The 15,917-nt window shown below is 41.9% G+C and overlaps 2 protein-coding genes across 4 annotated transcripts in view; both read right to left on the reverse strand.

Annotated features, from left to right (window-relative positions):
* shroom3 (shroom family member 3) overlaps positions 1–4,352 on the reverse strand; it is a 78,167-nt gene extending 73,815 nt beyond the window's left edge. Inside the window, exon 1 of one of the 2 annotated variants that reach the window (XM_082541630.1) lies at positions 3,545–4,352. In XM_082541630.1, coding sequence (XP_082397756.1) covers positions 3,545–3,703 — 159 coding nt within the window. In that variant the 5' untranslated portion in view covers positions 3,704–4,352. Of the gene's footprint in view, positions 1–69; positions 122–3,544 lie in introns of those variants that run through there. The other variant, XM_082541634.1, reaches the window with a different exon arrangement.
* Positions 4,353–9,379: 5,027 nt separating this feature from the next.
* LOC309710920 (uncharacterized protein) lies at positions 9,380–15,856 on the reverse strand. 2 transcript variants are annotated; one of them, XM_082540786.1, is made up of 7 exons: positions 15,745–15,856; positions 14,701–14,820; positions 13,243–13,617; positions 12,990–13,103; positions 10,898–11,473; positions 10,511–10,627; positions 9,380–10,425 (listed from the first exon to the last, which is right to left on the reverse strand). In XM_082540786.1, exons 1-7 carry the CDS (start codon positions 15,824–15,826, stop codon positions 9,824–9,826), a joined length of 1,986 nt encoding a protein of 661 aa, XP_082396912.1. In that variant the 5' UTR covers positions 15,827–15,856; the 3' UTR covers positions 9,380–9,823. The 2 variants fall into 2 exon arrangements, with proteins under 2 accessions (XP_082396912.1, XP_082396913.1); XM_082540787.1 differs by lacking the exon at positions 15,745–15,856 and having other exon boundaries at positions 13,243–13,570; positions 14,701–14,805.
* Positions 15,857–15,917: the final 61 nt, after the last annotated feature.

A 15,917-nucleotide genomic window follows, 5' to 3' on the forward strand; every position in this document is an offset into this window, starting at 1 on the left:
TTACCATGGTGAATTAGCCAGGTAAAAAAAAAGAGCAACTTTCATGACACAGAAAACTCTGACTATTACCTTGACACAGATTGCCAAAAATGTAATATCCTTTTGGAGTACAGGCCTCAGATTTTGCTTAAGGTTAGCAACCAAAGTGCAGTTAGCCAGTTTATCAAATTATCCAGGCAGGTTTGTGACCTTAATGGCAAGTTTGGTTGAATTGCCCGACTTATTCTTTCAAAACAGTATTTTGTGTAAGCTAGGTAGCTTGTTAGCTACCTTTAGCTCAAACAAAGCTAGCTTTGATCCTAAAAGTGCACTTAAAATGTTTGAGTCTTTTATAAAAAACAAAGTTTTAAATTAAATCATAATAATAAATTTTCAATAAATAGCATTTTAAAAGATGCACAACGCAAAACTAAATAAGGCTACGTTCACACTGCAGGCGAAAGCGCATCAAATCCGATTTTTTGACCCTATGCGACCCATATCCGATCATGCTATGACAGTGTGAACGGCGCAAATCCGATATTTTCAAATCCGATCTGGGTCACTTTCGTATGTGGTACTGAATCCGATACATATCCGATGTTTTAGAAAGCGACTGCTGTTTGAACGGTCAAGTCGCATTAAATCCGCCTTTTACGTCACCGACACAAGACTGAAGCCAATTATCAGCGCCAGAGAAGCGCCCGAGAAGACATCGCGAACGCTTCCTGGCCATCCAGTGTAGATGTCAGTGAAACTGTTGGGAAGACAACGTAAACATTTTATTTGTACTGTATAATCTGCAGATTCTGACAGAAATCTACAGCTATCCTTTGAAGCACCGCTCCTCTCTTAAACGGCAATAAGGATCATTATTAGGTTATTTACATTATTATGTAAATAACAAAATAACTTAAAGCAAAAATTGGGAAACGTGAAGACCGAAGTCTTTATATTAAGGGCCATCAGTCAAACAATACTGTTGCTCTGGGTCTAAACAGAGCGCGTTGTGTGTGACATCTTCTTTTGCGCATGCGGGCCGCTTTGAGCGTTCACACTAGAGAGCGTTTGCTGTCGCATTTTATTTGTAGTGTGAACGAGCAGACAAAAAAATCGGATTTGATCAAAAAATCGGAATTGAGCATTAAGACCTGCAGTGTGAACGTAGCCTAAAGCCCTGGATCTTTTTCAGGTTGAGTAAACATTTCAGTCCCAGCAAAGACTTTGTTCACCTTTACACTGATGGTGTAACTCTGGCACACACACAGGTCATGAGACCTTCAGATTAAAACTCATTAAGTTTTAATCTGAAGGTTTAACTTTCCTAGAGCCATCGCTGTGACCTCTGACCCCAGTTCAGCACAGCGTTGATACAAAACAAGCAAAGTGTGCCAGGTGTCTTTTACGGTTGGTTGGCGGCAAAAAGAAGAGAATGAGTGAGACACACAAACAGAAAAGGAGACAGGACATAAAGAGAGACGCAAAAAAACTGAAGCGCGACATCATGCTGGTGTTGGGGTCAAACATGGAGAACTGTGCTAACGCCAGCCAAAGTACAGCACAAAATAAAAGCATGATTGTATTCAAAAGCAACCAGGAAAACACATTATTCACATTCTTGTCCTATTTTACAGTGTTTGGCCTCCATCCCAGAATAACCTTCACAGAAAGACACACACACACACGCACGCACCAGCCTGGCGATTTGCATTTTAATAAAATGAGGCCAGGATGGTGGCTGTAAGGATGGAAGTGGTCATCTACTAATGATGATATCAAAGGTTTTGGGCTTTTTTCTTGGCTTTAAAAAGAAGAAGAATTAAAAATCCATCACAGATTTCACTGACTCTTTGGCCAAAGTGTGGCTCAAACCTACAGCTTTCATTGGGCCATATTTGATGGTGTTGACTCAGGCTGACTCAACTTACCCAGAGGTCCATCTTATATGAGCTAGAGGTCAAGTATGTTGTGATGTCTGGCTCACACAATACTAACCAGTGCCATAACTAAGCCATGACTGCCAAAAGTAGCCAAACTTGGGCCCATATTTCTCTGCCGTCTGGGATGATTCTGGGCAATGAAGCGGCTGGTAAAGAGTAACACTTTCATTACTGACATAGTTATAGGGGTTACTGATTATTGGCGCATCGAGTGATTTATTTATTTTGAATTTGTTTAAGGCAAAAAGCCTCAAAGACAGTGAAGCTTGAAAGCAAAGACTACATGTGAATGGATATAGTCACCAGTAAAGTCTTGATTTTGAAGCCTCAAGCCAAGTGTTTTCTTTCCTTTTCTGTTTTTTGCTCAGGTTTTCCCCAACACAGGTTGCACAAGTTTATTTTGCAATCCTTCTCATCTCATGTTTCATATACTCTCGCTGGTCAGGTTTCTGCTCTAGCAGCCGATGATGTCACTTTGCAGTTTCTAGTCTCGGTTCTGGGGGTCGGACAGACTTTAACTCCACTTCACAGACTGCAGCTGGGAGCAGGCAGCGGTTATTGTTCTGCAGCAGAGTTAAAAGCCCATCCAAGAGATGAGGAAGCTACTGAAGAGGCAGCTGATTATTGCTCCTGAATATATCGTTTTATCTGTTTGTTTATTTTATAAAAGCAAAACGCACATACGCGTGTCTGTACAAACATAATCATTCTCAGTCCATGAGAAAAACTGCCCACATGGCCTTCTTGATGTTTTGAAACCAGACACAATGAGTGAGATGTGGATCACACCATTTTATGAGCCTGTTACAGATGTATGTGTTTATTTTGTCCTGCCTCATCCTCCTTTCTGCCTTTAATGGGACCATAATTTATCAAATGAACATCATAATCTATTTAATAAAACTTAAAACGAGCAAATGAAACCATAAAATCATCAGTAAAGTGTGTATTCAGATCATAAATCATTCGAGAATTAGGCTCAATTACCCACAGACTTCTATACAAACCGACTTCAAACCAGAGTTGTCGCCCCCTGTTGGTCATTAGAAAAAGAAAATGCAGAATTAAAGCTCTTCCACATTGGCTTCATCTTCCAAACCTCTGTGGTGTCTTTTAAAGCCTGCCCCGTGCTAGGATGTAAAAATCAGAAGATCTCGGCCTCACCTCCATAGACATTGTCCTTCTGTTTCATGCAGCACATTAAATTAGAGGCAAGTGCTACTAAAAGGCCTGACTGCCCCTTTGAACTGCAATCTGTGTTGATCAGGTGTTCGCAACAACAACAACTTTAATAACTTTTCTGCATATATTTAAAATACATTTAAACTTCTGCCACTGATATGCTGTAGTTACAGATTAGATTTGTGCTGTGTGTTTTATTATTAATGTATTTTATGTATTTCTGTTTTATATTACTGTGAAGCACTGTGTGGTTTTTATCCTGTGAAAGGTGCTATATAAATAAATTGATTTGATTTACAGTTTAGAAATAATAGTATTCACTGATTCATGCAAAATCAATCGATATGATTGGAATAATTATTCACTCTTTCCCTGTTTCCGGCTTCCCGTCATGCGCAGAACAGGTCACAAACACAGCAGGCCTCACACGTCCTGTCTCCTACCTTGGAGATGATGAGCGGCTCTCCGTGCTCCAGGCCACCCTGCAGGGTGAAGCCCCACGGCGCTCCTCCATGCAGCCGGGCCTCCACCAATACCCAGCCGCCTCCTTCTCCTCCACCGCCCGCCGCCTGCTGGAGCCCCGTCCGGCCACCGCTCTCCATGCCTGGCCAGGGGGAGCGCACACTCCCGGCTCCTATGTCCTCAGCCTGAGGAGGATAAAGTGGAGGTGGAGGGGGGACCGGTGTGAAGAAAACGAGCTGTCCTTCACGAGTGCATTGCCGTCATTCATTTATAACTCCTCGTTAAGAGCGAAGAGAGCAGGAGGTGTCCGTGCACAGAGTCGCGTTTCCTGCAAAGTGCATTCCTGGAGCGCGCAGAGCGGCGGTTCCTCCGCCGGAGAAACTCCTAAAAAACACCCCGTAGGAGTCTGAAAGGAGTCCTAAAAGTTTACGGAGAGGAGAAGGCCATCAAATTTCCACATGAACGAGAGGCAGCCCGAATCAGATCTGCTCAAACACAAATCCAAACCTACTCTCCCTCTCTCTCTCCCTCTCTCTCTCTCTTTCTGTGTCTCGTCCAAAAATCAGTTTAGCATCACAATAGGATTTACTGCGACTCACTGAGCGAGGAGAAAGGAAAGAGACAGGGGGAGGGGGAGAGAGGGAGGGACAGGAGAGGTAGAAGAGGAAACAGAAACTCTGAGAGAAAGGAGAGAGTTTTAAAAAAGGTGTGAATTAAAAAAGGACACTGGGATAAAAAGCTGAGTGTTTCCTGTGTGTGTGTGTGTGTGTGTGTGTGTGTGTGTGTGTGTGTGTGCGTGCGTGTGTGTGTTGATGAGCAACAATCCAATCCTTCGCAACTGAATCTGAATCCTTTCTATTCACACTGGAGCCAGATTACTGGATTTAAACTGGATTAAACTTCCTGGTGGATCAAATCGTTTACACGCTGAACAGTAAACTGACAAAAAGCCAGAATATAAGCTTAGTTTATTTATCCCCCAAAAGTTGGGGGATTCCTTTCTTAAAACACATTAAAAACATACCATACGGCTTAAAATACAAACAAAAATTAAGATAATCTATATTTTCTCCCCAAGTCTGTAAACTTCTTTGTTACAGCAGTTAAAAAAATTTAACACAACAGTGTAAGAGTAAGACAGAACAAATGTCCCAGCGAGGTATAAAACCAACATGGACTGAATGGACTTCTTATATAGTGCTTTTATACTTAAATGCTCAAATCTCACATTCACACATTCACACCAGCACTTTTGCTTAAGTGCTCTCTATCTAGCATTCACACTCCCATGGATGCTTTGGGTTCAATATCTCGCCAAAGGATACTTTGGCATGCAGACTGGAACAGCCAGGGATCAAACCACAAACCCTCTGATGACCTACTCTACCTCCTGAGCTACAAACACCCCTAAAATAAATACAATAAGGAAGGGGGGGACTTTAACAGAAACTTCACAAACTTGCAAAGTCATATATACTTCATTGGTATCACGATCACGGTTTTGTGTTTTGTGGATGATGTGGTGTTTTTTTTGGCTTCATTGAGTGGTATCCTCCAAGTCTGAGGTCATGGTTCTGAGCCAGCAAAGGGTGGTGTTCCCACTCTGAGTGGGGCAGAAGTTGCTGTCCCAAGTGGAGGAGCGTCTTTGTGTCTGCCCTTCTTCTTCTTGGGGTGTCTGCAGTGAAATGCATTCTTTGCAGCTTTGTTGCAGTGAGTAGACAGCTGTTGATTTACTCGTCAGCATATATTCCTACCCTCATCTGTGACCACGAGCTGTGGATTGAAGTCGCAGAAGTCGCTTCTTCTAAAGGGTGCCTGGGTTTGGGACATAGAGGAGGTTGTTCACTAATCGGAAGGTTGCTTGGCTGTTCTAGTCTGCATGCCAACGTATCCAAGGTAGCTAACTCCAAATTGCTTTCATTCATCATAGTATGATGAATGTTAGCTAAAAAGAATCTGCACAAAGTAAATCAAGCCCTTATTATTTGGTTTACTGCTCTTTTTGAGCATTTTTTTCTAATGAGCTAATTCAGTGGCTTGTGATACTAAAAATAACACATTTGAAACGTTTGAACGTCATTAGCAAAGTTGTTATGATGCCATAAATCTATCCTGTCAGTCCATGAAAGGGATTTCACAAAGACACTTTTGTGTTCCACATTTTGTTTTCTCTCACTTTTATTTGTTGATTACATTTTAATCACTAAAAAATTACAAATTTCAGTCACCTCTCACATCATTAACACCACATGTTGAAAAACGATGTATCCAACGTGTTTAAATGTGACGCCAAATGGTCCTTTATGTCCATATGTTTGTGAGTTGGTGGGTGGAGAGCTTTGGCTTGAGCTGGGTGTGTTAGCACTTAGGAATGCGGTTTCAGTGAATATCATCAAGTGTATCATCTAACAAAGGGTTAGAGGTTACAGGGTTACTATCGAGAGTAGAGAATGAAAAGGCTTCAGGTGACACAGTGACGTTTTTCACCTGAAGCTCAGCCTGCAGGTCAAACAGGTGGCAGGTGAGTCAGACACAGGTGTCAGTATGACTCTGTCCTGCTTCATTCGCAGGTAAATCTTTTAAATTCGAGGGTATTGGATACTATTTAGTGTTTGCATTATACAAATACTGTGTAATACATTCAGGACAAACTCCACAGGAAGAGACTATCATCCAAACAGTTGTAGTTTCTGAGGCATGACAGATATATGGAAACTGAGGCCGGTGCTGAGGAGGCTGCAGTATGTTAAGAGATTGCCATCTAGTGGATGGCAAGAGATTTACAACCAAAAGGCTGTAAAATACCAGCGTCATTTGACCTTTTTTTCCCTTATCAATCTTGATAGTATGGATTGGGCATCCATCCATCCATCCATTCGCTTCCGCTTATCCTTTTCAGGGTCGCAGGGGGTGCTAGAGCCTATCCCAGCTGTCATAAGGCGAGAGGCGGGGTACACCCTGGACAGGTCGCCAGTCTGTATGGATCGGGCAAAATAACTGCCCATGAACTGAGAAAAGTCAAGCGTGCAGCTGCCAAGATGCCACTTGCCACCAGTTTGGCCATATTTCAGAGCTGCAACATCACTGGAGTGCCCAAAAGCACAAGGTGTGCAATACTCAGAGACATGGCCAAGGTAAGAAAGGCTGAAAGACGACCACCACTGAACAAGACACACAAGCTGAAACGTCAAGACTGGGCCAAGAAATATCTCAAGACTGGTTTTTCTAAGGTTTTATGGACTGATGAAATGAGAGTGAGTCTTGATGGGCCAGATGGATGGGCCCGTGGCTGGATTGGTAAAGGGCAGAGAGCTCCAGTCTGACTCAGACGCCAGCAAGGTGGAGGTAGAGTACTGGTTTGGGCTGGTATCATCAAAGATGAGCTTGTGGGGCCTTTTCGGGTTGAGGATGGAGTCAAGCTCAACTCCCAGTCCTACTGCCAGTTTCTGGAAGACACCGTCTTCAAGCAGTGGTACAGGAAGAAGTCTGCATCCTTCAAGAAAAACATGATTTTCATGCAGGACAATGCTCCATCACACGCGTCCAAGTACTCCACAGCGTGGCTGGCAAGAAAGGGTATAAAAGAAGAAAAACTAATGACATGGCCTCCTTGTTCACCTGATCTGAACCCCATTGGGAACCTGTGGTCCATCATCAAATGTGAGATTTACAAGGAGGGAAAACAGTACACCTCTCTGAACAGTGTCTGGGAGGCTGTGGTTGCTGCTGCACGCAATGTTGATGGTGAACAGATCAAAACACTGACAGAATCCATGGATGGCAGGCTTTTGAGTGTCCTTGCAAAGAAAGGTGGCTATATTGGTTGCTGATTTGTTTTTGTTTTGTTTTTGAATGTCAGAAATGTATATTTGTGAATGTGGAGATGTTATATTGGTTTCACTGGTAAAAAAAAAAAATTGAAATGGGTATATATTTGTTTTTTGTTAAGTTGCCTAATAATTATGCACAGTAATAGTCACCTGCACACACAGATATCCCCCTAAAATAGCTAAAACTAAAAACAAACTAAAAACTACTTCCAAAAACACTCAGCTTTGATATTAATGAGTTTTTTGGGTTCATTGAGAACATGGTTGTTGTTCAATAATAAAATTATTCCTCAAAAATACAACTTGCCTAATAATTCTGCACTCCCTGTATAAAAAAGATCTGGTAGCTGATAGTAGATAGTGAAAACTGGAACTTTTCTGTTTGTTATTTATCTCTTATTTAATTACTTTGGTGTAGTATGAATGTCATTTGGAGATCTTAATCAGTAGGAAATTCTGTGAAACTTATGAAAATACAGCTAAAAGTCCGAAATCTCATTCAGGCTGATTGTGGCCCCTGGGCCTTGTATTGACGATGGCATGATGTTTTTGCTTCAATCGTGTTCCAATAAATATTTACTAATTACATTTTTTTTTCCAGCTGCATCTTTAAAAATGTTTTTGTGTTGCTTTGAGCCCAGTGCTTCCTGACTGTTATAACTCCAAAACCTCTTCTTATAAACTGCTTGAGCTCATTTTAAAATGAATATGGACTGCTTGGCTTAAATGTACTTTTATAAAAAGCTACTTAACAGCAATATATTTCAAATTAAAGTAGGTCTTAAACACATCCCTTGGATGGGAATCGCTGCCAAGTTGAAAGGTCGACTGTAACTTGTAATATCGTGTTGTTCAAATCAGAGCTCAAGTTAAACCAGGTTTGATGTGTCAAAGAACAAAATGAATAAAGGTTTGTAAATGTAGGTTTATTTGAACAAGAACGTTCAGTTACTGTGATTCTGATAAGGCACTGAATCGAATTTAAACAAACGCCAGCCAAAAAGAAAAGTAATTACATAATAATAATAAAAATAATAATAATAATGATAACTAAACTGTTAGTTATAGCATGTGCTGCAATTGTTCAGTATTGCATCAAAACCATTTATACTTTCCAAAAGGGAAAAAAAAGTGTTTTTTTTTTAACTCTTTACATGTTGACATTTTTTCATTTTAAGATAAGTTTATACAATTTTAACAAAAGTAACAATTCTGGCTTTGTAAAAAAAAAGAAGCAGCAAATTATTTAAATATTATGACACAATAGGATTAGAACAAGTTAAATAAAGAGGACACACATGAAAAGTTTGATTACATTTCTACAGGATCTGTGGTCAGTCACTGCCAACAGCGCAGCTCTTTAAGATGTCGGTTTGTTGACAAAGTGCTGAACCCATCTTTTCCTTTGGCACTTTCAAAAGGACTCTTGATCAATAAAGTCTTTATACGTGAATGTCACAACCAAGTCTGAAATTACACAGCACTGAGCGTAGTTTCACTGTATCTCTGTAAACACTGAATATGGGCCTGGTGATGCTGATTTTAAGTGGTGGATGTACCAGTTTGGGATGAACCTCATTACTTTGGGATAAATCTGTACACGAGAAAGACGCCTCAGCTTGCTGTAGTGTTCTCAAACTATTTGTAAATAAAACTCAGTTTGCTGTTATCTATGACATCCGTGCATAATCTGCAAGAAGGGCTTGCAAAATTTCAATAAAGTGCAGAATTAGGGAGCCAGGAAGTGAATTATATACATTTAATTAGTGTTTATATAGTATCTGTTCACAAATCTGTGTTTTTGTTTAGAAATTTTCAGGACTTTGTCCTTTGCATAAAATGCTTAAAAGTGTTCCTGTCACATTAATGCTTATCAGCTATATTGCTGCTTTCAGTGTATGTTACAGTATTACTTACATAGTTAAGTTTTCCCCCCAGAAATGTGGGGTCATGTGTTTATTGTTAGTTTTCTTTGGGGGGGGGGGGGGGGGGGGGGAACGACTTTACAAGTTTTCTTGCTGACATATTCATCATGTTTGTGATGACAGCGTTCAAGACAGTTCTGAATTGCGGTGAAACAGTTTTCTGTGACTTTTAGGTCACTTTATGTCACAGCATCTACGTCTACATTGAATCTAAAGCCGAATGCCACAAGTGTTTTATTTAATCTACATTATCAATGCTGTGTTTTGATAAGCATGAAATGTGGGTTTCTCACTATTTAAGCTGTTTAGCTCAGTTCATTTCTATTCTGCATGATGTGGATGAACAGGAAGTGGAACAGCTCCACGTTGGAAGAGCCCCTGAAAACTGAAATCGTGGTTATTATGATCATTGTACCGAAGTTTTGAGATTAAAGAGTCACAGCTATTAGAAGAGATGATCATGAGATCTAGACTTGGGCTGAAATGAAATGAATGAATAAGCACACTAAACATCCTCCGACATGCTGTGAATCGTCTCTATTATCTTCTTCTTCAGCTTCCTCGCTTTGTCAGGCGGTGTCTCATTCAGACACTCCTCCACATACCTCAGGAACCCTGCGTGTGGGGACGCTGCTTGAGTCTGACATAGTGTCCTCATGAGGTCCAGCACCTCGGTGGTGGTTGCCCGGTGGCTCGCGCGCTTGCGTCCAGATACTCTGCTGTCTGTGTGGGAGGAAGATGTGGAAGGGGAGGGGGACGAGGAAGGGGAGGAGTGCTGGGAGTCTGGGGGTGTAGGTGAGGGGGGGGCTTTGAGACCCCGCGTGTTCAGCTTGGAGACAGTTTGGTTGGTGGCACGGTAGTGTAAGGGGGGAGGTGGGGCTTGGCTGACCATATGGAGGAGACCGGTGTCCTGCAGCTGGCAGAAGTGGACGTCCTCGGGCTGCTCATCCTCGTCGCAGGAGTCGCAGAGGAACATGAGGTCACGGTAGTGCTTCCACTTTGGGAGGTAGAAGTCCTCCGAGCCGCATGTTTTGTTGGAGCTCACCGCCTTGTGTTCACGCTGGAAGATGGTTCGCAGGTTCCTGAACTTCGTCTTTATGTCTTCCACTAAAGGATGAGAAATGACAGAGATGCTGTGAGTTCAGATTAAAGGCTCCGTGTGGTGACAACATTAAGGCGGCAGGAGTGTTACCTGTGAATGAGACCGGCTCGTTGTTTGACAGGATGCTGCTCAGTGTCTCCAGCAGGCTCTGTCTCAGCAGACGGTTCCTGTAACTCTCAGATTTGTGGTTCCACAAACAGCTGTGCTCTGGAACAGAAGAAAACCATCAATTCTCACATCAAACCTGGTCGTGCAACTTTTTTAACCATGCATGGCAGTGGCTGAGATGTACAGCGACTCTCTCAGCTGCCTCTAACAGCTGATGACCACCATAACCAAACACGCAGCTCCCAGCACATCACTACAAACACAACAGAGGAACAAAAATCTAACATCTCTCTGTTGCAGTGATAGATGTAACATCCAGGGGGTAAGTCTAAAGGGTAACAAGCATTCATGATGAGTGGTGCCACCTACTGGAGTAAAATGAGATGAGCTGCTGAACTTTGGCCTCGCTCCAGAGGCAGCGGGTGTCAGCACTCAGTCTGTTGTCTGGCTGAGCCGAACTGGCTGTAGAGAAATTTAAAGGGGAGGGGTTGGTACAGGATCTGGTGTCTGGCAGTGAACTGGATGGAGAAGTTGGCAGCGTGGAAGTGGCTGATTGGCTGCCTAGTCTGAGGTTATCCGGAGCTGCAGGGAGGAACATTTGGTACCCTGCGCTTGTTTTGGCGTCGCTCTGAGTGGAGCTGGAGGGGGTAGAGGCGGTGCTGAGTTTGATGCTGCTGGTTTGGTTGGAGCTGGAGGAGAAACTGCTCAGGGTGGAGGACGGGGTCTGGTTTCCGTGCTCCCGATCCTTGTCTTCTTGCGGCGTCAGGATCTGCAGATCTTCAGAGCCGTCGTCTTCGTCGCAGGACTCGCAGAGAAAAAGCAGCTGCTGGTAATGTTTCCATTTGGACACGTAGGGTTTGTCAGACGCCCTGCTTGCCTGGACCGCCTTGAACTCGCGGTTAAAAACAGTTCGTAGGTTCTTGAACTTGCACTTTATATCTTCAACTGCAAAAACAGCAACACAGCATCACTTTATGCTGGAAAACTGAAACATTTAGCAGCTCAGAGCTTCTGGAGATTGAAGAACACAAACATGACTTTATTATTTTGAAAAAAATGTGTTTTTCTTTCATTTTCTATGCAGACATCTAACTGTATGAAATCACTGTGTGTGTATATTTCAGCTTATGTTAAAATAACGGAAACATATATAAAGGAACAGTTTCACAATTGAGCTGTGGAGAGTGATAATTAGTATTTCCCAAAGATTTACAGTCTGTGCTTTGGATGAGTGGTACTCATACTGTTAAATTGCTCCAGTGCAAATCTTTTAATTACAGAGTACTTGGAGACACACAAACTATGGAGAGGTATGATAAGCACAGCTCACAGGGCTATAACTGCTGGGAATGGTGGTCCATTTCAGTAGAGCAAGAGTACATCCTGTGAGCAGGGGAATGGCATTTTCTCTCAATAACGGCAGAGAATAGGGTAAAAATAACACTATTAAACAAAAAGACCAACATTTGTCCAAACGGAAATAAAACAACATTTATATCCTTCAGTTTTTTCTATGGTGAAGCTATAAGAAAAGTAAACAGCACATTTCTTATAATCAGCACTGACTGGTCAGTTAAGGATTTACAATGGGACGTTCTGTCCTGACGGTGCCACTTTCCAAACATTAACTACTGGTTAGAAGGATAGTTAAATCACAGCAGAGACCTGCATGGTTTATAGGAAGCTGCTGGTAGTTGAAGGTGTCTGACTTTCTGCCATAAAGGTTTATAAGGTGCTGTAGCGTCACTAATGCACACAGAAAGAATTTTTACTACAATCAAATCCTCTAAAATTCCCCAAACTGAACTCTATTGTTCATGTCATCATGTCTATCAATAACATGGTGGAAATTTCCATAGAGCCTCATTCACTCTTTACGAACTGCAGCCATTTCTGTACAATGGGTTTAACAGGATGTGGAATAACTCTCCTCGACTGACTGAAAGCCCAATCCAGGAGAGCCATTCAAGGTTTATAAAGAAATCTTACCAAAATATTGAATTATTCCTTTAAAAGCTTCCAAAATAACTAAACTTATCAAGAGAATGTGAAGAAGAAACTGCCATTCAAAAAAAGTGATGTTGAGGAGACATTAGCTGAAGCTGAACTGGGATTGGGCTCTGCTTTCATGTAATACCAGTTTGTACCACAAGATGGGGCAGCCAGTCAATGTAACCTTTATTTAACCTGTCAAATTTCTTAAAGAGGAAAGGGCAAGGCTGAAAAGAACTACCACACATCAGAAAACAATACAGCCACCAGTAAACCGCCCCCTAGTGGTGGAAGTTTTAGCCTAAATTCACATACACTAAATAAAAAAGTAGCTTTAAAGCAGGGACTGTTCAACTGGGGGACAACAAGCCCTCAAACAGTCTGAGGTATGCAATTAGGTGAAGAATCCTGAGTTTGCTACTTCTGTAAGAAAACAACAGAAAAAAAAGTGAAAAACGGTGATGCTTACCTGAGAACGACACTGTGTGGTCAGACAGCTGGCTCCTCAGCGCCTCCAACAGCCTCAGTCTGAGCTGACGGTTGTTGTGGTTTTCAGACTTCTTGTTCCAGAGACAGTTGTGCTCTGTGGAAAAAAACACACAGGAATCCCGTCAGCTATGAAACTACTCAAAACGTTACTTAATCTGAGGTTTTTGTCTACGTATGTACTGCTCTTCAGTAAAAACACATGATTTTGAAGATGAAAAAGATCTTTTGTTTACCACAATAGAAAGAAATCAGAGCTCGCTCCCTCTCTTCAGTCCAGTAACATTTAATCATGACACTGGAGGGAACACAGGTGGACGAGGAGGAGGCAGACGAGGTGGACGGGGTGGGGAGGAAGGAGATGATGAGTCCTGGGGAGGTGAGGACAGGCTGGCCCTCTTCCTGCAGAGGGTTCAGTGGTGACAGCGGCGGCTCACCGGCGGCGGGGTCGTCCTGGTCCCAGCAGCCCTGCAGGAACATGAGCTGATGGTAGTGCTTCCACTGCGGCACAAACTCGTCGTCCGGGTTGCACGCCTTACTTGCTTTAACCATTTTGTACTGACGCTGAAAAGTCGTACGGAGATTCTTGAACTTGTTTTTGATGTCTTCCACTTGGGAAAAAAACCCATATAAATTAGTTAAAGGGTACATCTGACTGTCAAACCTCACACTCGTCAGCTGATGAGCACACCCCGGATCATGTTTTCTCACTTTTAGAATAGCAATAATTTGAAATAATGGACTTAATATTTTACTAAAAATATTCGACTAATGACTGAGCCATCAGGAAAGTGGTTACTGAGGCCACAGAGACTCACACAGAAGCTTGAATGGGCTTATCCTCAGCCCAGTGCTACAAAGCGAACTCAACATACCCACTGACAAGCAGCATAAGCGGTTACACAAAGCTGGTTAACAACTTGTTAAGTTTACCCAGGGCTTCCCCTGTGTGTACACATGAAAGGGGTGCTGGCAGTGCCTGACCACAATTACTGATAAGTGTACTGGTAACAGAGCAGCTGATTTTTCAAAGTAAGATGAAACTTGTACTATGAGACGATATGAAGAGGTTAACCACACAATACAGACTGAAAGAAACAGCAGTGTGTGCGAGAGAGGAAAAGCACGATACAGTAATATCGTATTAATGGTCTGTACTTAAAGTGCTTTGATCAGTAAGACTGGAAAAGAGCAGCTATCTGACACCATGTTTAAATGGTTTCATTCTTTCAGCTGCAGTTCAACAGCCAGGGTAAACAATAAATATAAAAACAGAATTCAAACTTAGGCTGAGACTAAGTGGAAATAAACCCGGAATGTACAAACAGCTGTCAAAGCTGTCACATATCAAAAATTATATATAGTTTTGTCAAAAATCATCTAGCCTTTTTTATTCTTTTCAGATGCTGCCATCACCACCCTTTCATGAGAACGTCCTCTTAGCTCAATAAAGCCGGTGTTAACTTACCGACTTGATAACCACCTGTGTTACTGCTCTGCCTGATTGCCGTTGTTAGGATAAATGAAGCCAGATAACCAAAATATATCCTGGGAATTGCAGAGCTTGGTTCCTAGTACTGGGCACAGAAATTCCCCTGCTAGCCATTAATGAGAATGCAGGTTTATGGTTTTACTTTTATTACACACATAGTCTATGAGTTTGACAGATTTGGTTTATTTTCCTGCTGATTTACCTGTGAATGGGACTGGAGGTGGGAGAGTTGACAGCAGGATCCTCAGTGTTTCCAGGGTTTTCCATCGCAGCTGCCGGTTCTTATAACCCTCAGACTTGTGGTTCCACAGGCAGCTATGCTCTGAGAAATGAAACAAAGAAGATATAGCTAAAATACCTGCAGCTTCACAGGGTCTAGAGTGTGATAAATTAGAATAAAATCAAAACGAACTTGTACTCTTAGTGTGCCTCTGTCTAAGGGACCAAACCAGGCAGGAAAAATGTAAAACAACATTTGCAAGGTCCAAAAATTTTAATTTTTCCTTTAATTTGGCACCTATCCCAGTAACATACACATCAATGTTGCGTTCAATTTCATCACTGTGGTTGTTGTTTAGCTCTTGTGGTGCTATCTAGTCTCTATTAAAGTTAGTTGTTTTTCTTTGGCCATGTTATATACACGATAACAGTATTTTAAAGATATTCCTATGTGGAAAACTGTGGGAACATCTGGAGACATTATTCATTACTTCAAGAAGGATATTTCATTCACCAATTTAATTATTCTAACAACCTGTAATTATTAACAGCTACACACTTATTAATAACAGCCATTTTTAAAATATGTTTAAAGCTGTTATTCACTATGATAAACGCTACAGATCTAAAAAAAACAAACAAACAAAAAACCCCCCACTGGAGTAATGTTAGATACAGATTAAATATAAAAGTCTGCTCTTCTCATTTAAATTAAATCAATTGGCTAAAAGTATGTTTTTATTTAGTTTTTTTTTATTGAATTGTGCAGAAAATAGCTCATAAAAACATGCAGAGAACTGATTTTTTTTCAGCCGATTTCAGTTGAAAAACAGCTAACTTGACTTCAGTTGCTGGTCGCCATTGCTCGTCTCTTTCTGCTGTCGCTCATTGCTAACAGCCGTTGGTCTCGTCCAGCAACCGTTGCCCACAAATGTTGCAGCTTCCGACACATCAACGAAAAGGGCAACTTTTAAAAACGTCTTTACACGCGGTGTGAAAAGAGTCCGCCAAGGAGAGTGGCACTTACTGGAGAAAAACGCTATAAGCGCCCTCTCTTTCTCCTCCGTCCAGTACCTCTCCGGAGTGAAGCTGAACGGGGACACCTCCATGTTTGATGTTGCCGTTTGCTCCTTCTTCTACGCGGCTGCACGGTCACGTGATACAGAATCCGATTGCCGATTGGACGATTTCTAGAGATTC

This window comes from Aulonocara stuartgranti (genome assembly GCF_965226115.1).
Source record: "Aulonocara stuartgranti genome assembly, chromosome: 7".
NCBI lineage: Eukaryota > Metazoa > Chordata > Actinopteri > Cichliformes > Cichlidae > Aulonocara > Aulonocara stuartgranti.